The sequence below is a fragment of the Leptodactylus fuscus genome, chromosome 2, assembly GCF_031893055.1.
Source record: "Leptodactylus fuscus isolate aLepFus1 chromosome 2, aLepFus1.hap2, whole genome shotgun sequence".
Classification (NCBI taxonomy): domain Eukaryota; kingdom Metazoa; phylum Chordata; class Amphibia; order Anura; family Leptodactylidae; genus Leptodactylus; species Leptodactylus fuscus.
Window position 1 is genome coordinate 134655985 of NC_134266.1, and position 20275 is coordinate 134676259.

Below are 20275 nucleotides of genomic sequence, written 5' to 3' on the forward strand. Positions count from 1 at the left end.
ACCTTTCCGAACCATAATTCTTAAAGGGGTTAGCTAGCATTTTAAAACTGATGAATTATCCTTTGAATAGGCTTTCGATATCAGATAATGCAGGGCTCCGCTTGTTAGGGTGATGCAGATTCTTGATTGTTCACATTGCTCTTTAGGCTAAGGCCTCATGTAGTGGGCCGCAGCAAAAAAAGCAATCCAGGAAAAACCGCAGCAGCAATGCATCATGGTTTTTCCTGTAGCGTTTTTCACAGAAACTTACTGCTTCCATTATACCTATAGGGAAACCGCAGGCATTTCCGTAGGTATAATTGATATGCAGCAGTTTCCCAAACCACAACAGTTTTGGAAATCACAGTGTATCCACTGAGTGTATTGTTCCACGATTCTCTAAATCCACTTTGCAGGGACTGGAAAATGCTGCTAATTTTGCCGTACCATTTATGCCACGTGGAACCCAGGCGCTACTCTGCTCATACTGCCATAGCCAATACTTTTAATTGGTGATACGTATAACAGCAATCATTTATACCAAAGTTGAAGTACCTTGAAAAGCATTATTAAATATGGTGTTTATCAGTATGAGCAGGGTCCAGCGTGCTGTAATGAAGAGGGTGCAATGCTGGCACAAGTGTTACAGCTCTCTAAACAAAAATAAGTTGGAAAATTTGTCAGCAAACTACAATAGGGGCCATTATTAAAAATGTTTTAGGCAGGTTATTTGAGACTATAAAAAGTGGGAAAATCACACATGTGAGAAACCCAGGATGTGCCCATACTCAACAAAATTCAAGGCTTTTTAATAAGAGGTTGGTAGGCCAACTGAGCCTGGTACTTTATTGGACTGCATCACCTGAAGGCTAAGGGCTACCTCCTTCCCCTGAGATTGGTTGCTCTTCAGACCCCAGAGTGTAATAAGCAGAGGCCCAGGGAAGGTGATCAAACATAAAAATCTGTGTTATGCACCTGTCCTGGGCTCCAATATGACTCCCTGCTGTTTTCAGAACTTTTGCCTGTTTTCAGGTATGCGTCTCTGGTTGCTTGTTTTGGTGTTTCAGACTAGGGGCTCAGCAGCTGTTTACTGAAGTGGTGTGTATGTCTCACAGACTGCAGGTTGGCAGGGCTCTGAGCATGCATGTTCTTCACCATTCTCAAGTGCAGGTAAAGGCTTAGGGCAGTCTGTGCATCATTGTTTTGCGTGGAGACTCCCAGGAAAAGGTGAGGGCTTTGGTTGGGGTATGGGGAAGCATGATTGTACTGGAACCCAGGGGAGCCACACAGTCAGAGAGGGTAGTGCGGCAGATTGATACCTCTGCTGTGGTGCTGTGCAGCAGCATCGGATCCATCATTGTGGTACAAATGGCGGCCACCATGCTGCTCACCAGTGAGGACACCAGATGTGCAGGCCGTGAGATGGACAACCACTCCACTTTATGATGGTGGAGGCTGGTATCTGTGGGGTTTGGGCGTTCCATACACAAGTCTCCTTGGCTTTCTGTTGGCTGAAAGCAGGGCTTACCCTAGGAAGCTGACTGAGCCATGTGTAGTGAGGAGAGGTAGCTGTGAGGTGGTCCGGCATCATCTTGAGGGCATGGAACATGAGCAGCACTAGCTGTAGAAACCACAAGCACTTTGCGATTTTCACTTCCGCCATTTGTAAAGGAGTTCCCCACCTGCTGGCCTGTCTGTCTCTCATTGCCCAGTACATGGGGTAGTTTGGTCGGCTGAGTAGATGTCTCGTGAAGGCTCAGTTGGTAGGAGCTTGAGAGATGTGGAGCTTGACGTGGCCATGTTCAGGACATGCCTCCCCTTTAACATTCTTTGCTGCTGTTGAGGGATTTTCAGATGAGCATTTTGTGCATTAATGACACCAAAACCATGCAGTATCTTTAAACTAGATAGAAATGATAACACTTGAACAGCACTTGAACTCACAGCATTCCATATAGAAAGAGGAAAAACAGATCCTTAAACCAGAGCTGAAGACAAATCCAAACACCATCCCCATCTGTCAGAGACCTAAACATATGACAGACCATCCACAATAATGACAACGAAGAAGGTGAATTTTGTAAAAAATCAGACAAACAAAAATATGTTTCTGAACCTGTGTAAAATTGATAAATGAAAATGAACAGTGATATTAAAAGAAACACATGTTGTGTTACCAAAATGTAATCCTTACAAATCCTCAGATACAACCTTGTACTCCACCTTCTTCCACTTCCCCACTAATCCAACAGAACTTCCAACACTATTTAAGGCTGCCTCACGGAGTAACGCCGGCTGCCATTCACAGCCGTACACGCAAGCGCTGTGGAAGGCTCCCGAACACTTCCCATTCACTTCAATGGGAGCGCTCGTAAAGCCGGCGTTACCAGCGCTCCCATTGAAGTTAATGGGAAGTGTTCGGGAGCCTTATGCAGCGCTCGCGTGTACGGCTGTGAATGGCAGCCGGCGTTACTCTGTGTGAAGGCAGCCTAACATGGTCATTGCAAAACCTCAGATTTTTTTTCCTGAAGGAGAACATTTGAGTTGAGGTACAGTGATCATTGTTTAACCAAAAGTCTCTACAGAATACAAATTGTAGTAGCCAAACCTTCTCACAAAGATCATTTATTTGTACGTCTGCTGTTATATTACATGTGACACTATACAATACTAACTCTAAAGTTATATATAAAAAAAAATATGTTTTCATTATTAAAACCTATGTCAATTGAAAAACATTTTTAAAGCAATGTATGCAAAATGCTTTCTCCCAGCAGAGGGCGCTGCAGATGAGAGTAATGATGAGAAGAGACTGCCCACTGATCTTACCATGGAAGACATCATGCCAACTGTAAAAACATTGATCAGAGCCTTTAGGTGATTGTTTTGTACTGAAAAATGTTAGAAATTGTTAGGCATGGATATACCCAACACATTTTTTTTACATTGCGGTATAATATAGGTGGTATAATAAATGCTGTATATTAAGTATGACATGTTAATTCAAAGCATAGCCAATATATAGAAAGCAATGGAACCGCACACTTCAAAACAAAGAGGTATGGGTGCTAGCAGACAAAGAGTCCTGCGACTCATGTACAGTATAGATAAATGCTGCTGCACACCGTATAGACGTGAAAAGTGAAAAATTTATTGGTACATATACGCCATGTATTAGTTTGTAAAGCATAAAGAAAGCACTAGATCATGGTAGTAAACATAACGTTTCGGTCATTTGAGACCTTCCTCAGATAAGATCTAGCAGTAAGCAGAGTGCGCAGAGGAGTCATGGCGTGTCAATGCTGTTTGGTAGAGAACAATAACAGCACAAATTCCCTCTGACAAGATTGGGATCCAATGCATAAAGCAATATAAAATGAGCAAAGTAAGAAATTATTATTTTACAATCTGATGACTGTATTTACCAACATAGGATATTTTCTAAAGGGAACTGATAGTCTTGATTTAATATATATTTGAATGTACCTTCTTTCTTATGTAGGATCCTGAAGTTCCTTGTAGCAAAGAGAAAGTTCAAGGAGACTCTCCGTCCATACGATGTGAAGGATGTCATTGAGCAGTACTCTGCTGGTCATCTAGACATGCTTGGACGAATAAAGAGTTTGCAGTGTCGGTCAGTGGTACATTATGTTATTGCAAATCTGGGGAGATGAGCGAACACTATTCGGAACAGCTGTTCCGAATAGCACACTCCCATAGAAATGAATGGAAGCGGCCGGGCTTAACCCCCCCATGTGCTGGCTACGCCCATTCATTTCTATGGGAGCGTGCTATTCGGAACAGCTGTTTCGAATAGTATTCGCTCATCTCTAGACTTAAGACATCATGGGTTCTTCTATACACATCTTCATGCAGTACTGTCATAAAATTGTGCTGGCAAGCATAGCTATAGTTTACCTATCTTACGTTATCTCACATATCAACTCAGTTTTCTATGTTCCCATTTAGAAAATCTTTACAAATAACCAGTATATTAATGATTTAATGGGTTTTTTTTGTAGTGTGGACCAAATTGTAGGCCGAGGTCCTATTCCTGTGGAGAAGAAGCCACGGGAAAAAGGGGAGAAACCGCCTCCTATTGGATCTGAAGCAGATGCAGCGGATGAGATGAGCATGATGGGAAGAGTGGTGAAGGTGGAGAAACAGGTAATGGAGACTCTACAAGTGCTGGTTTCTATAAAAGAATTGTGTGGCTCTAACCTCCTAATAATGTAGACCAGGAATGGAATTGCTGTAAGATAAACAGTGTATATGGTTTCCAGAAGCCTGTCACATGACAGTTAACCTTAGGAAAAGATATATGTTCTCAAGATTAGTGTATGTAAGCTAACAGTGATTCCCTGCTGTGTAATGTGCACTGTTCTCTGTAAACTGTGGCAAGAAAATGTAGTGCGGAACTTTACAAGAATGGGCTGGTAAAATCGACATTATGTGCAATAAAAGCAAACATTACATGACTTACACAAAGCAGCTCCAGGTGAAGAAACAATGCATCTAGCATAATGTGCAGCCAGAGACTCTGCATTGTAATGAGCAATTCAGTGCATCATACAAGAGACTTCTTTCACAGAGAATGACAGGGATTTTCCCAAGATTTTCTAAGGCGGTTTTGGAAATCGCAGAGTTTTTGCTGCACAAATTTTTCTGCAAAGAGTGGATGGGATTCGCTAGAATGGCAATTTTTTATTTCCCCATGAAAGTAGCCTGCTTTTTGCAGAATGTGTTGTAATTCTTATTGCCGCTATTATGGAATACTTATGCTTTGTTGACTAACTTTAATCTACTTATTGAGAGTAGCATGTAAAAAATTCTGCCATTGTTTGTGCAATTTTTATGCCATTTATTTTGTGCCATAAATTAATACAGGTTTTTTTTTTTTTTTTGGAGGGGGGGGGTTGCAGATTTTGTTATGGTTTTTTGAGGCAAAGTCAAGAGTGGCTTGAAAACGAATGTGAAATATATAGAAAGAACTTATATTTCTCCCTTCCCTTAAATCCACTCCTGACTTTGGCTTAAAGAACCTCAGTTAAATCTGCAAACAAAAAAACTGCTTTTGGCTAAGGCCCCATGTAGCCAGCTGCAGCAAAAGTGCTGTAGAAAATATCATGGCGAAAACACATTGCATTTTTTTCTATAGCATTTTTCATGGAAAGTCTGAAGAGTTTTCCTAAGCAGACTTATTAGGCCGAGTTCACATGGGGTATTATGGTCAGGATTTTGAGGCCGTATTTGCCTCAAAATCCTGACCAAAAAGACAGCCCCCTTTGAAATCAATGGGAGCCGGTCAGGCCTTTTTTCCGGGAGCTGTTTGTTCTGGCTCACAGAAAAAAGAACAGACATGCTCATTCTTCAGGCCGATTCGCCTCGCAACATCCTCCTGAAGACACTCCCTCCTCCCAGCTAGGCCCATTCATTGGGCCTAATCCAGAGTGGAGTGTGCGACTTTATGCCAGCGCACTGCATCGGCATCCAGTCACGGCTACCTATTTTTAGTCCAGAAACTGAGGCGTCCTCTGCCTCAGTTTCCAGACCAAAAAATCCCATGTGCACTCAGCCTGAGGGTCCATTCACATGAAGGAAAATGGTGAGGAATCTGGTGTGGAATTATCCACGCTGAAAAAAGCCTCCCGTTGATTTCAATGGGTTCTGCTAGCTTTTTTTTCCACTAACGTAAAAATCAATAGTAGGCTTTTTTTTTCAGCGTGGAAAATTCCACACCAAATTCCTCCGTGTGAATGGACGCTGATACATCAAAAAGACTGGTTGTATGGTTATTGTTGGTGTGAACAGTGTTTTATTCACCAATGTGCACATTTTTTTAGTCTTTTTGGGGCTATTTATTAACTATTTTACTTGGAAATAAAGTGAATTGTAATGACATGCCCTTTAATAGTAGTCTACAGACTATCTACTCTTTTGTTTGTTATTTTGAAATTCAGAAAGGGAACTCCCTAAGGATATTGTTTTGGTTTTGGCACAGGACAGCATCCTGCAGTACATTTAATTCAGTAAATATGCCAGTAAATATTAAAGAAATTAGAAGCCTAATAGAAGAGCTTGTACATTTCTTACAACCAAAAACTGCATCAAAACTTCACTGTGTGAACAAGGCAAAAAACCCAAATAAACACAGTCAACTTGTTGAATTGTATTTTCAGCAGCCTCTTTCTGTCTCTCTCTCTCCCTCTAACTGGAGAAAGAAGCATTTTTCTCTGATGAAACATTATGAAGATTCTTATATTCACTTGCACATCAAAGTTTTTCTTTTTCTGAGAAGTTAGTGACTATTTAAAGATAATTGTCTTCTTAATACATCCCCACATACATCATATACTGTATGTTTTGTAACACCTACTGTATTGTGTGATAATATAGTGCAAAACGCAGGGATTGAAAGTACACAAAATACAATCCCTGTGTCATGTACCATTCACTTGGGCTGTTTCTAGGTGTAACACATTGTATCAGTTTTTCTTAACCACTTCAGTACCAGGCCAATTTGTGGTCCAGGACCAGACACATTTTAGGTTTATTTTGAAAGTGCGGTTTTGAGGTCTGTAAAATTTTTCTCTTATGTCTCAGTCAACTAATTTTTGCTTCTTTTTTCGGGGACACATAGGGCTTTATTTTTATGTTATCTTTATTTTCGAATGTGTTTTAATTTTTTTTATATCCGGGAAAATTTAAACAAAATAGGAGGGAAATTGTGTCTGGTTTTCAATTTATTATTATTATTTTTTTTATTTAATAACACAAAGTGTCACTGAAAAACTTTATAATATATTTTTTCCTTTCCGTTACGGTAATTTTTATTTTGTATGGTGTCGTCGGGGGTGGGGCTATAACCTTTAATAACAGAGTTTTATTAGCGTATTATTTATTTATTTTTTATTATTATTTTATTTACATTTTTTAAAAACTTTTTTATTATATTTTTATTTTATTTTATTTTTTCAGATTGTGTCCCCATAAGGTGATAAGAGACTTTTGGGGACATCTGATCACTTATTTTTTTGTACTTGAGGCTGATTTCTCCTACATTTAACCCCAGTTGCAGGAGAAATACATCCTCCTGCACGCTGTATATACAGCTTACTTAGCTGATCTGGGGTCCTGTAGGACCCAGCAGCTTTTGCAAGACTCTGCTTCCGGTGGATCACGTGTCCGCCAGGTCGGAGGGCGGCTGAATTATGGCAACGTCCATAGCTGTGTATACAGCGCTCATTGAGCGCTTTATACACAGCAATCGAGATAGCAGGGGAGGTAATAAATCTTCCCTGCCATCTCTCTGGGAGCTCCGGCTGAAGTTACAGCCGGCTCCCATTGAAAGCAGCTGCACGATCTCTGTGCAGCTGCTGTGTTCTGACTGGACGTACAGGTACGTCCTGGCAGAACTAGGCAACCACTTCCCGGACGTATATAGTCTATGGGCAGTCCGGAAGTGGTTAAACAGAAATAGCTTTATCCTCCTGACTCCTTATAAACATACACACTCTTCATCTTGCCTGTATTTTTATTCCCATAGTGAAAATAGTAGTTTAGGATATGTAGGCTTTGTGTTTGTTACAGTGATAACTGGATTAGCATATAAGTCATTCTTCTTTTGCATATACCAAGGATCTAGTTTTCCTTTATGTTATTGTAGACAATGCTCTGATGATGTATCATAACTAGCTAACATTATTGCTAATGGAGATTACATCAGATGCTCTTTTTCCCCTTTAACTGCCAGAAGTAATACCAGTTATTTCGTTTACAGGTTCAGTCCATTGAAGAGAAACTGGATGTCCTCCTTGGTTTTTATTCTCAGTGTCTAAAGAAGGGCCCTGCCAGCTCCTCTACATTGACCTCCATGCAATTACCACTAATAGACCATGATATGACATCTGATTACCATAGTCCTGTGGATCAAGTGGATATATCAGTGTCTGCACAGACGCTGAATATTTCTCGCTCCGACAGCACCAACATGGAATGACAGACTCACAGTACAGGGGTAGAGTTGCCTTGTGCCTCCATCTTCTCTATTGGTAATTGATAGAGTCATAGGTTTTCCAATACAGCTATAAGAACAGACACAATTTCACGGCTGGATTGGCTCCAGTACTCTCTGTGTCTTACAACACAATGAACATAGGTTATTATTATGCAATTTCAAGTCTTCTGGAACTGACGTCCAGGATGGTCACAGAGAGGTGAGAAGGTCTACTAAAGCCATATATTCTCTCTGTGCTGTTCACTGGTTATGAGAGAGGAGTTCAGTGACTGAGATACCAAGTTATATGGTCACAATAATGAGCTGCTGTGCTGTGGCCACTGTTAGCAATCCACAGAATTTCTGCATTGTCCTTTCTTGCTTTTATGTCTTGCTAAGTTGGCGAGTGCCCGTTTTCCAGCACTCAGCCTCTAGAAAGTGCCTCAAAGATCTTATTATGCAGATGCTGCTCCTGTCAATCTTTCATCTCCTGAGTGTGGGGCAGCAAGTGCACTGGTGCACACGAGACTCAAGCTTCATACTTCTGGTCTCCTTGTTCAGTGAGGTATTCTGCTCAGCCTAGACACTGACACAAACTGATTTATGCATGGATTACAGTGATTCAAGCTTCATCTCCAGAGGTAGAAGAGCATCTTCCTTATCAGTTTCTGCCACCTGCTGGAGCGGAAGAAAAGCAGACGACCGAGGATCGAACTGTTAGTGTGAGCTGAATGGCTGTCTACATTTGTCCTTAGTAAGATGTGTGCTTGTGGGGTTGTTTGAGTGATGAATGGATCACCTTTATGTAAAAATATAAGATGACTTAGGATTTTACTGGGGTGTTTGTGTAAATGTATATTTACACCGATGTTATTTAAATTAGGCCAAGCAATTGTAACGTATCTCAAAGGCTCCTTTGTGTTTGCTTGTACATTAGAACATCATGCCCAGGATCTCAGCTTCCAGACAGGAAGGAGCTTTGTTCATCTCAGTGATGAGCAGTGTTATTCTGTAAATAGTATTATACTAGAATGGAAAATTTCTTGCTTTAGTTTCTCGTCAGGGACAAATTTATAATAGTATCATATTTACTCTTTAAATAGAACAAAAATATTACAAACCAACAGCTATTGATACATTATACAGCCTTAGTATTTGGAATAGCTCCTCCTACAGGTCAGAAGTATTATGTTTTTAGAAACTAGTTCATTTAGTGGCACTATGCAACTGCATGGATTACATCTGCATTGTTTCATTTGGTCTATTAAAGTGATCGGGGCTCACATTATAAAGATATCAATAGGATTGTTTTCAGGTCCAATTGCATTTATCTTTGTCCCATCGGTTATTCGGTAATTTTAGGTGGGAGACTACCAAACTTTATGGTGCATTGGAACAAAGGTTCACATTGAATTTTATTTATTTTTGCTGCAGTCTATAGTAATACCAAGATCACTCAAAGCAGTGTGTGTTTCTGTTTGGGAGGGGGTTTACTTGCCATTGTAGGGGTCTGTACACGGACAGGAGATATAACTGGATATTGCCAGTTAGATTTCTCTGCAGAATTACTCTGCTCATGGACGGTTCACAGTAGAAAACGGTTCATTTGAATATATAGCTAGAAATTGCCAACAAGACACTATAGGGAATGTGTCAATTGAAAATACAGTCTGACACGTTGGCTTCATGATATTGGACAGGATGAACTAAGCAAAAAAGATTCAGTCATTTTAACTTTAGAACTTTAAGTTATTGAGTAACATCTCTGCCTAAGCATCATGTCGGCCATCCTACTCATTGATTGACAGTCTTCCCTGTATGAGATTTCTGTCAGTCCCTGGGTAGAACCACTAGAATCCAGGAAGAGCAAAGACTTTTGTTAATCCCGCACATTAAACTGAATCTTTTTCCTCCTCCGCTCAATAGCATGCTGCCGGCAGAGCAGATTGCTTTAACAGTAACAGATTCCCTTCAAATACAGAATCCAAAAACTGGACCCACTCCCAAATCCCTGCCATTTTAGGCATTTTGACCCTCACTGCTTGTAGTACTTTAGGGATATTTTTTACATTGTATCTTCTGAAAAAAAAACAAAAAACATTCCTCTATTAAACCAAGATATGCCCCTACATGAACCCACTCTTTGTAAATCTGGGGTGCAGTTACCTTATGAATTTGTCATGTGCCCTGTTAATGGAAATATCTTTACACAAACACCATTTCTTAGATCTGCATGGAACTGCAACTTGTGTGTGTGAGAGAGATTGTTATGTGTGCAGCGCTGTTCAAAGGTATTGTGTATGGCAGGATGTAATATATTATGTCTATGTACATAGAGTATGTGCCCTGATCAATGAGTAATATTATTTGCACAGCTGTCTCTCTAGGAGAAGCAATATTTAAATATATGCAAAGCATTGTGCTTCCCTGCATTGCTCCGTCTTCCGTCCTCCTCCCATAGCACAAAGCATGATGTACCACATCCCAAGCATGTAGCTGCTTCATCCCTTCAAGTTTTCTACAGGATTACCTCTAGTTGAGCTGGCTAACTAGTCGTTTCCACCACATCTGGCCCAAAAAAAGCCTGAAAAACATTTCATCTAATCTCATAATACATAACTGGAACACAGGAATTTGTATGTCCTCAGGTTCCAGAAGAAAATGGCAAAATGTCACCTAATGTTACAAGCTGTTACCTGACTACCATTATGGAGTCCTCTGTGAGACACGAGGTCAGAGAACCCAGGATTTATTAGTCGTCTGATAATAGCAAGCCTCAGCCTCCCCGTTATAGGTCTCGAGTCCATGTACTTCTATCCTAGTACTACAGAAACCCGTGATGAATGCTGAGGGGCCTGAAACAGTCGCAAAACTAGGTCAGTCTTGCTGAAATTGGGACAGCCGGAGGCTATGTACTGCAAAAGTCTCTAGTACACAAAAAAGGTAAATCTTCCTTTCAGCAAAACTGACCGAAATGTCTCCCTAGTGACAGTCTAGTACTTTTATTTCCTGAAGTTTACTAAATTCTCCCCCATTTTACAGAAACCCATCATTAAACAATGTTGGTGTAGAAAGGAAAGAATTGTGGTACTTTCCTGGTGCATAGTGGAAATAGTAAGAGGTGAATGTCTGAGAGATTCTGAAATCCTGTTATCTACCTCACTGCAGACTATTGTCCTCTGTTGTCAGTATGATACAAGGTTCCGGTAGTGTTCTACTATAGGATTCATTCAAGACGTTCGGTGTGCAAAGGAAAATGCTTCCTCCACGGTCAGCTTTGCACTTCTGACATCTTCACATCTGGACCTTAATGTTAATGTCAAATTCCAGCCATTGTGTTTCCTCATGTATTCATTAATATGGTAAGATGTGTGTAAGCTGGATATTCCCTGTCCGCTTGTCACCAGCTTTTCAGTCGCTTTTCTCCACGATCTGCCTGCGGACATTGGGGTTAATATGTAGGCATAAGTTGATAGTAACCAAACATCACAAGTCACAACCCCTCTGAGCAGGAAATTGTACAGATGAAGTATGTTATTTGTGGGGTTACATCTGTATCTAGCACAGCATTTGCCCAAATTGCATTGCCCCATTAAAACTGATGAACTACTGTACAGTTATGGCTGGTGCCCTTTCCAATAGTTGCCTGTACACTTTCATAGGCAGTCCTATGATGTCTTTTGAAGTGTTCGGAGTCATTGGTGTTACTGGACTTACAGAAAAGAAACCCGGACTGTGTTAAATGCATTCTTTAAATAAGGGAAACAAATTAGTAGTTTTCATTGGGTCATACGTGATATATTCTGGCATGAGGTTTTATACACATTGAGTAGTATTTACTATGTGCAGGGCAATCACTTAGATCGAGATCTTTTTTACTACTAGTAAAAAGTGAAAAGGTTCAGTCCATGAGTTTGCTCAAGGAGTAGTAAAGGGGGGGAATATAAGGCACCACCATCTTGTTTGTGGCCTATCCCTTCAGCTAGGGCATTATTATAATGCATATTAATGCACTGCACATTGTAAATATTATAAATTATTTGTAGTGAGAAAAAAAATCCTATACCAGGATTTATTTTATAGGGCACTTGCTGCCACCTCTTGGAAACTGAAAGCAGTGCAGATGGCTCCAACATTGGGCTCAACCTTTCAGAAGGGCACCTTGTGCTTGTATGATATTAGTGCCCCAGACAGCAAGCTGTGACAGTGTATTGCTGTTGTTGCTCAAAAATCTAGCTAGTTTTATATTTTTAATAAAAATGCATACTGTTCTCCATGCAGAATTGTTGTCCGTAATGGAAGGTAAGGATTTCCTACTGAAATCTGAAGTGAATGTTATCCAAACAAGTCCTTACTTGCTCTGAGGTGTCCTCTCTGGTTGGTGTCCCCTGCATCCTGGTGTTGGGATTCCAATAGGATCCTGCACCCTCTTCTTGAATGCTATGCATGCACAGGCATGGACCTAGGATCTGCATCCAGTGTAAGAGGCTTTTCCCAGTAAGAGACATCTTCCTGCTTCTTCCTCAACCTGCAAGATCACCAGAAAGAGGGGAATCATTTTCCTAAGGGGAAGAATTACTGTAGTTAGAACGTTGTTAGGAGAATGCTTGAGCTACTGAAACTTGACTTGGAAATAGATGCGTTTGCAATAGAACAAATATGTACCTCACTAATTTATTGATTTCATTAAAATTTTACTTAAAAGGTTGGATGTTTCTGTTTGTTTCTTTTAGTCGGAATATGCAACTCATAATTTAAATTAATAATTTAAGCTAGATGCCTAACGTTATAGTCAAACAACCGAATATTTGGCCTTGTGATACCTACTTTTTGACGAACGTCAAATTCAATTCAAGACAATGGGGGCTATTCACATGACCATTGTTTTGACAATCCGTTGTAATGCACTGTTAAAATATAGGTCATACCCTATTTTTATCCATTTTCACAGACCCCTCCATACACTTAAATTTAGGGGGGATCCAGGAAAACGGATGCCCCTCGGGTTCAAGACGTTTGACAACTCGGTCGTATAAAGGTAATATTTCCGTTCTGAAAATCTGTTGCTCTGATCTGTAGGATGACATTAACAGACTTCAATGGCACTGGAATGGCAAGACAGACGTAGACGGAGCCTCCTTGTTGCTATTCACTCGTGTGTAGCTTTTTTCCGTCATTTTTTTTTTTAATGGTAGAAAAGACGTGTATCTATCACTCCAGAGCTGTTTAATTCTGTTGTTCTCATCCTATGATGGATCATGAGAAGTACAGAGTTTATGTACAGAAATGTGACCTTAGCCTAATACACAAAGGCATATTCTTATCCGGAGGATGAAATACTGGTATTAGCCACAAGGTGGTAGCATAAAGCTACATATGTATGTATAAACACTAAACAGTTAGGCTTGGTTCACATCTGCGTTCGGTATTCCATTTGGGGAGCTCGCTTGGGGACCCTCCTGAACGTAATACCGAACGTACTGACAAGCGGTGAGCAATGAAAGCACACAGACCCCATAGACTGAGAAGAAAGTAGTTCATGAAGTACTTTTCTCTCTGCATGTTTCGTGTGCACACCAGACGGAAAACACACGCACCCCATTATAGTCTATGGGTCTGTGTGCTTTCATAGGCTCACCCGAACAGAATACCGAACGCAGATGTGAGCCAGGCCTAACTTTAAAGCAGTAACCAAGAGTATTTTTCCTAAACTTTCATGATCTGAATTATTACCTAAACAATATTTTGATATGGGGTTTTATATGTAAGTTTTCAGAAACAGGTTGCCTATGTCATACTTTCTCACACATAGTCTGAATAACTAGGGTTTGGCCTGTTTGTTAGAGCTATATGTGACTTTAGTAAAATAAAGTATAACACTTAATACAAATTCTAAAAATGCAATAACTGCACAATAAAAATAGAAAACAGCTTCTGTGGGGATGTTTACACAAAGGAATTTAGCGCTAAATTTATCAAACAGAGAATTTCTGCTTCAGAATTTGAAGATTTATTTCTGCTTGATAACAAGCAATGCAGATTTTTGCTCTGAATTTGAAGAGGATTTTTACATTGGATTTGAAGCGGAATTTGGAGAAGAGAACCATTGCATTTTGCCTTCATTCGGCAGTGGATTTTGACAAATTCCGCCTCAAATTCAGCATCAAACTCCTAAACCAATAAGTTTATCCATAAACTGACAGAAATATGTTGGTGTTATACAGTAAGTGTAAAATTTTGTATGCATTTAGAGGTAATCAGAGGAATAGCTTCAGCACACACAAACTAAGTGGGCCCCCAACCCCAGTATACCAATATTACCACCAGTCATCATATAGAGGTAGATACAAGTTCTACACAGGATTCTGCAGACAGTATACAGTGATCATATAGTGGTGGATACTAGCTCTGCAGACCAGAGCCGTTTTAACACATTCGTGAGCCCTGTGCAAAGATTTCATAATTTGGCCCCCCCATCACCACCACCTAGAAATACCTGACCTGTACAAATTTTAATGCTCCCTCAATGGCTCCTACATAGTATAACGCCTCTTAGTTGTTCTAATACAGTATAATTGCTCCCTAGTGGCCCCATACAATATTCTCCTTATAATGTACCCCTCCAGGTCAGGTTACCCCCCACAGATTTATGTCCTTCTCCAAGTTGCCCCCACAAATTCATGTCCCCCCCACCCCCCTAGCTGCCTCCACCATGTCACTCCTCCCACCATGTTATGCCCCTCTGTGGTTGCCTCCACAGTATCATGTCCCCCCACACAGGTTTTCCCCACAGTATCATGTCCTCACCCCAGGTTTCCCCCACAGTATCATTTCTGCCGACCCCCCCAGGGTGCCCCCATAGTATCATGCCCTCTGCCCCCCATATTCATGCTGTCCAATAGAAATACCAAAGAAAAACAAACCTTAATACTCACCTTTCCCCGTTCCCTTCTCTCTCTGCTCCCAGTGAGGAGTCAAAGATGTCTGTGTTGTAAACTTTACAGAGTCAAGTAACAGCTGGAAGAAGAGGTCATGACGGTCCAAAGGAAGGAGACGGGAAATGTGGGAAGACGTCTCCTGTGAGTATTACTTCACAAAATATTACTGCATCGTATTCACTGTAATGTTACAACTATCACCCCCACTGCCTGAGGAGGCCGATCGAAAGATGAACCTCGCCCCCTTCCCCCTCACGGTATTCACTCGGGGGGGGGGGGGGGGCGTCTTTTGATCGTCCGCCTCAGGCAGCAGAGTGGCTAGGTTCACCACTGCATATGAATAATTTAGCTTTTTCTTCTGAGATGCTTAGCAATAATATTGTAACAGAAAAGCGGGGTTTAAAGTCTTCATCTTCTGTCACCAGGCCTGAATGACATAAATCATTTCATAGTTGCCCTCAATATATGACAAACAGCACTCAGAGACCCCGCCCCCAGAGAAACCACAGTGTTACCGCCTACTTGACTAGTATACACTAATGTAACTTTGATCTTAGTAGTGGCTGAATGGAGGTTTATAAACAAAAAAAATGCTCAGGTGACATTGTCTATCCATATGATGTATGTTATTGGGCTTTCAGTCCTGGTGATAGGTCTTCCTTAACTGGGACATACACTTATACAATATACCACTTTACAGACAGCTTAAAGGGAAGTTTTCACTATATTTGGGGCTACTAAACCACCACCATGTCCTTATGCAGCTGGGATTTACTTATCCAAACCTGCTTATGATAAATTTGTGGCGCCAAACCTAGGGACAGGTTCCTTTAAGTATATACTTTGATAAGTAGATGGTTTTCATGAAGTCCACTTGTTTTTATGTGGGTTTCAGAATAAGCTGTTGTGTGTGTACATGATGAGTAGCACTCTATGGGGCCATTATATGACTTTTGTATATGGCAGTTTCACCAGCTCTCCCTGCCTTTAGTTATCTTTTTCTCTGAGCTGGATGAAGGAGACTAGCCGCTATAATGTCTCCCAGACACAGAAAGGAGTTCCTGCTCCTTTAACTCTTTCTCAAGTACACAAACAGAAGAAACAGCAGCATGGGAGACATAGAAAAGTACTAGCCTTTAGAGATGAGCGAACACTGTTTGCTCGAATATCCGGCCGTTCGAGGTATTCGATTCCAATCGAATACCACGAGGCAAACGCACTAAAAATTTGTATCCCCTTCCACCTTCCCTGGTGCTTTTTTTTGCACCAATAACTGTGCAGGGGAGGTGGGACAGGAACTACGACAACGGAGGCATCGGAAAAAAATCAGAAAAAGTAATTGGCTGGCTAATTCATGTGACCTCCAATTTATACGAATGGTGGATTTAACATCCGGTTCATTTGAGACTGTGAACTATGTGACTGTGAGACAGGAATAGATGTACAGGCAGGGTTAGCTATGGATTACCTTTATTTACGTGGGAATGTTACTCACCCAGCTCTTTGGGGCCCTATCTGGTCGGGATCCCTGTCACTGAGTCTATTTTTTTTAATGTAGATTGTAAGCCTCATATAGAGCTCACAATGTAAATTTTTCCCTATCAGTATGTCTTTGGAGTATGGGAGGAAATCACGCAAACACGGGAGAACCTACAAACTCCTTGCAGATGTTATCCTTGGCAGGATTTGAACCCAGGACTCCAGCGCTGCATGGTTGCAGTTCAAACCACTGAAACACCATGTTGTCCCTCACTGAGTCCATTCTGTATAAGCATCTGCAGACTATCTGATCTGCAGAAGTATAAGGGCTAGTTCACACGTGAACTGCCCGCGAGGGTTTTGACACCGAGAGAGACGCGGCGAGCCGCGTCTCTCTCTGGTCAAAACCCACCTGCCGCGACCATCGCGGTCGCGGCTTTCCCCTCCGCTGTCGGCTCAAATGAATGAGCCGACATAGGAGGGTGCTGCCAGGGGCGGAAGCTGCGCAGCTCAACCCCAGCAGCCCGCCGCTAGCGGAAAAAAGAAGCCTGGCGGTCTGCATAGACCACCATTGTAAGGGGAGGTTTTTGACGCGAAATCCACTGTCAAAAACCTCCCCTGGGCTCACGTGTGAACGAGAAGATCCTTCTCAAGCTCGCTCAGCAGGAGGGGGGAGAGAAATACAGGAAGTGAGAAAAACAGACTGCAGGGAGACTGCTAAAACATTGAGATGGGAAAACCTCTTTAATGGAAATGTTCTTTGTGACAGTTTAATGTCCATTGCTGCCATCCAATGACGGAAGACAGCAACGGACATTTACAATGGTAATGTGAACGCTCCCTAAGAAACATTGGATGTTTTAGGTCACATTGCCATTGTGACAGTGTTTCATGAGAGGTGTCTAAAATATACAAATATAAAAAATTAGTATCCCATAGATTCCTATATTTGAGAGCAAACATTTTCCCTGCACCCCCAACAGCACTAATGCACAGCCGCATTAACCCTGTGAGTTATTACAGGGTGGAAACGCGTCAGCTATTCCTGTACATCTGTTAGTTTTCTTGGCTAGTTATAAAACAATATTATTTAGTCTGGTGATTGCCTAGTAGGATGTACTGTATTTGCAGTGGACCTTCTGACTTATAAACAAAGATTACTAAGCTTGGTCCGTGCTCATACAGACCCCGGCAATTTATTAGCCCTTAAGGTCCATTCACACAGAGGTTTTTGTTGAGGAAAAAATCCACTTCAAGAATTAGGAAATGTTTTTTTCCTCCAGCGCAGTGTATGGACCTTGAAAAAACCACTAGCGTTTTTTCCAGGTGTTTTTTGCCAATTCCACGTAGATTTTCCGTCTCCCATTAACTGCGTTGGTTTTTGCAGGCGGAATCCACCTGATGGAAGCTTTTTTCTGCTAGTGGAAAAATAAATGCTAGCGGAACCCATTGAAGTCTATGAGGAAGCATTTTTTCCACGTAGTTTCGGACACGGATTCAGCGCCAAAATCCTTGCCAAAAAACTCCGTGTGAATGGACCTTACAAATAACACTGGTATATGATTTTGATCTGAGCCATACTCTATTGCACTTTTAGTCCCCATTCTATCTTTACATGCGACTATTTTGCTGTGATGATATGTTTTTAGTGAGATATTTAATACTCCCATCAATATTTTTTTGAGTGTTGCTTTGTACAAATGAGAATCTTTTAACCGATAAAGACGTAGCTTTTAGTGCTCCAGTATTAGGTAGTGACTCTCCCATTTCTCTATTTTTTTTTTACTTTTGGAAATGGTAATGCGAAGCAATGAATTTTATACTGTAACAAAGCACAAAACTCTTTTGACAAGAGTTTAAAGTGCTAAGGGCCTCTTCAGATGATATTTTGGCCATCCATTTGAGCTCCTCAGTTTTCAATGTTTGCAAACAATACTAGGGAAAACCACGGTATAAAAGCGACTTCCTGTTTTGTGGTATTTCACGAATATCATTGTTATCCAGAAGGATAGAGATAGAAGAAAGTGGTTAAAAGCAAAAGTGCTGTGAATGTGATATAATATGAAATACTTATCAAGTAACAACATGCATGCTAACCAGAAAAAAAAACATATCCTATTATGGTAACTGTCATAGCTTTTGTCCGATATTGTCACACGTGAAGATGCTGTGGGAATGTGTCTCTGGATCACACAATGTCATCGAGGCGCTTTCCAGAAGAATCATAGTGCACAAAACAATTAAAGATGGCCATACAAATTAGATTAATGCATATCAAACTATCTACTGCATATGGGTCCTGCTGCCCAATTGACCCTTTACGTCAGATGTCTGGGCAAAGGATGATCAGGCGTGTTGAATTTCTGTTTATTCCCCTCACCCCATTGAAATACATGCATACTCAGCTGAATGTGCATATGTATGATGGGTCTAACAGAATATCAGCCTAAGAAGCGTTTGGCCACTAGCTATTTTATGTTATATTTATAGCCAGCATGCCTACAATATGTTCATATTGCACGCATTATTGCTGCAGATCCCACTACTGTATCTAATGAAACAAATCACTGAGAGGTTGACAATAATGAGGCAGATCCTCAAAACCATAAAAATTCACAAAAAGGACCATACCCAAAAAGATACACTGTCTAATCAGTATAGATGGTAAGGTACCAAAATGCTGTCTGATCACTCCCACTAGGTTGCAATTTAAAACAAGGCGTGCTGATTAGAGATGAGCGAACAGTGTTCTATCGAACACATGTTCGATTGGATATCAGGCTGTTCGATGTGTTCGATTCGAATCGAACATCACATGGCAAACTCCAAAAAAATTTGATTCCCCTCCCACCTTCCCTGGCGCTTTTTTTGCACCAATAACAGCGCAGGGGAGGTGGGACAGGAACTACAACACCGGAGGCATCGAAAAAAATCGGAAAAAGTCATTGGCTGCCGAAATCAGGTGACCTCCATTTTAGACGAATAGTGGATTTCAAATCCGGGTCATATGAGAATGTGAACTTTGTGACTAAGAGACAGGGATAGCTGTACAGGCAGGGATAGCTAGGGATAACCTTTATTTAGGTAGGAATGTTATTAAAAATAACTTTTTGGGGCTCTATCGGGTGTGTAATTGTGATTTTTGTGACATAAACTTTTTCCAATAGGAATGCATTGGACAGCGCTGATTGGCCAGAGTACGGAACTCGACCAATCAGCGCTGGCTCTGCTGGAGGAGGCGGAGTCTAAGATCGCTCCACACCAGTCTCCATTCAGGTCCGACCTTAGACTCCGCCTCCTCCGGCAGAGCCAGCGCTGATTGGTCGAATTCCGTACTCTGGCCAATCAGCGCTGGCCAATGCATTCCTATGGATTCCTATATTCACACTCGGCTCTGCTACATCACACACTCGGCTCTGCTATATCAGATGGGCTGACCGGCACATCAGATGTAGCAGAGCCGAGTGTGCACACTCGGCATTGCTACATCACACACTCGGCTCTGCTATATCAGATGGGCTGACCGGCACATCAGATGTAGCAGAGCCGAGTGTGCACACTCGGCTCTGCTACATCACACACTCGGCTCTGCTATATCAGATGGGCTGACCGGCACATCAGATGTAGCAGAGCCGAGTGTGCACACTCGGCTCTGCTACATCACACACTCGGCTCTGCTATATCAGATGGGCTGACCGGCATATCAGATGTAGCAGAGCCGAGTGTGCACACTCGGCTCTGCTACATCACACACTCGGCTCTGCTATATCAGATGGGCTGACCGGCACATCAGATGTAGCAGAGCCGAGGGTGCATTAGAACCCCTGTGCAAACTCAGCTCACGCTAATAGAATGCATTGGCCAGCGCTGATTGGCCAATGCA

The 20275-nt window shown here is 41.5% G+C and overlaps 1 protein-coding gene across 4 annotated transcripts in view; it reads left to right on the top strand.

Annotated features, from left to right (window-relative positions):
• KCNQ4 (potassium voltage-gated channel subfamily Q member 4) overlaps positions 1–9249 on the top strand; it is a 149433-nt gene extending 140184 nt beyond the window's left edge. For 2 of the 4 annotated variants that reach the window (XM_075264677.1, XM_075264676.1), the window contains 4 exons: positions 2754–2856; positions 3482–3613; positions 4002–4146; positions 7760–9249. In XM_075264677.1, the coding sequence (XP_075120778.1) occupies positions 2754–2856; positions 3482–3613; positions 4002–4146; positions 7760–7978 (599 nt within the window). In that variant the 3' untranslated portion in view covers positions 7979–9249. The remainder of the gene's footprint in view (positions 1–2753; positions 2857–3481; positions 3614–4001; positions 4147–7759) is intronic. The other 2 variants (XM_075264679.1, XM_075264680.1) reach the window with 1 other exon arrangement.
• The last annotated feature ends 11026 nt before the right edge of the window (positions 9250–20275 follow it).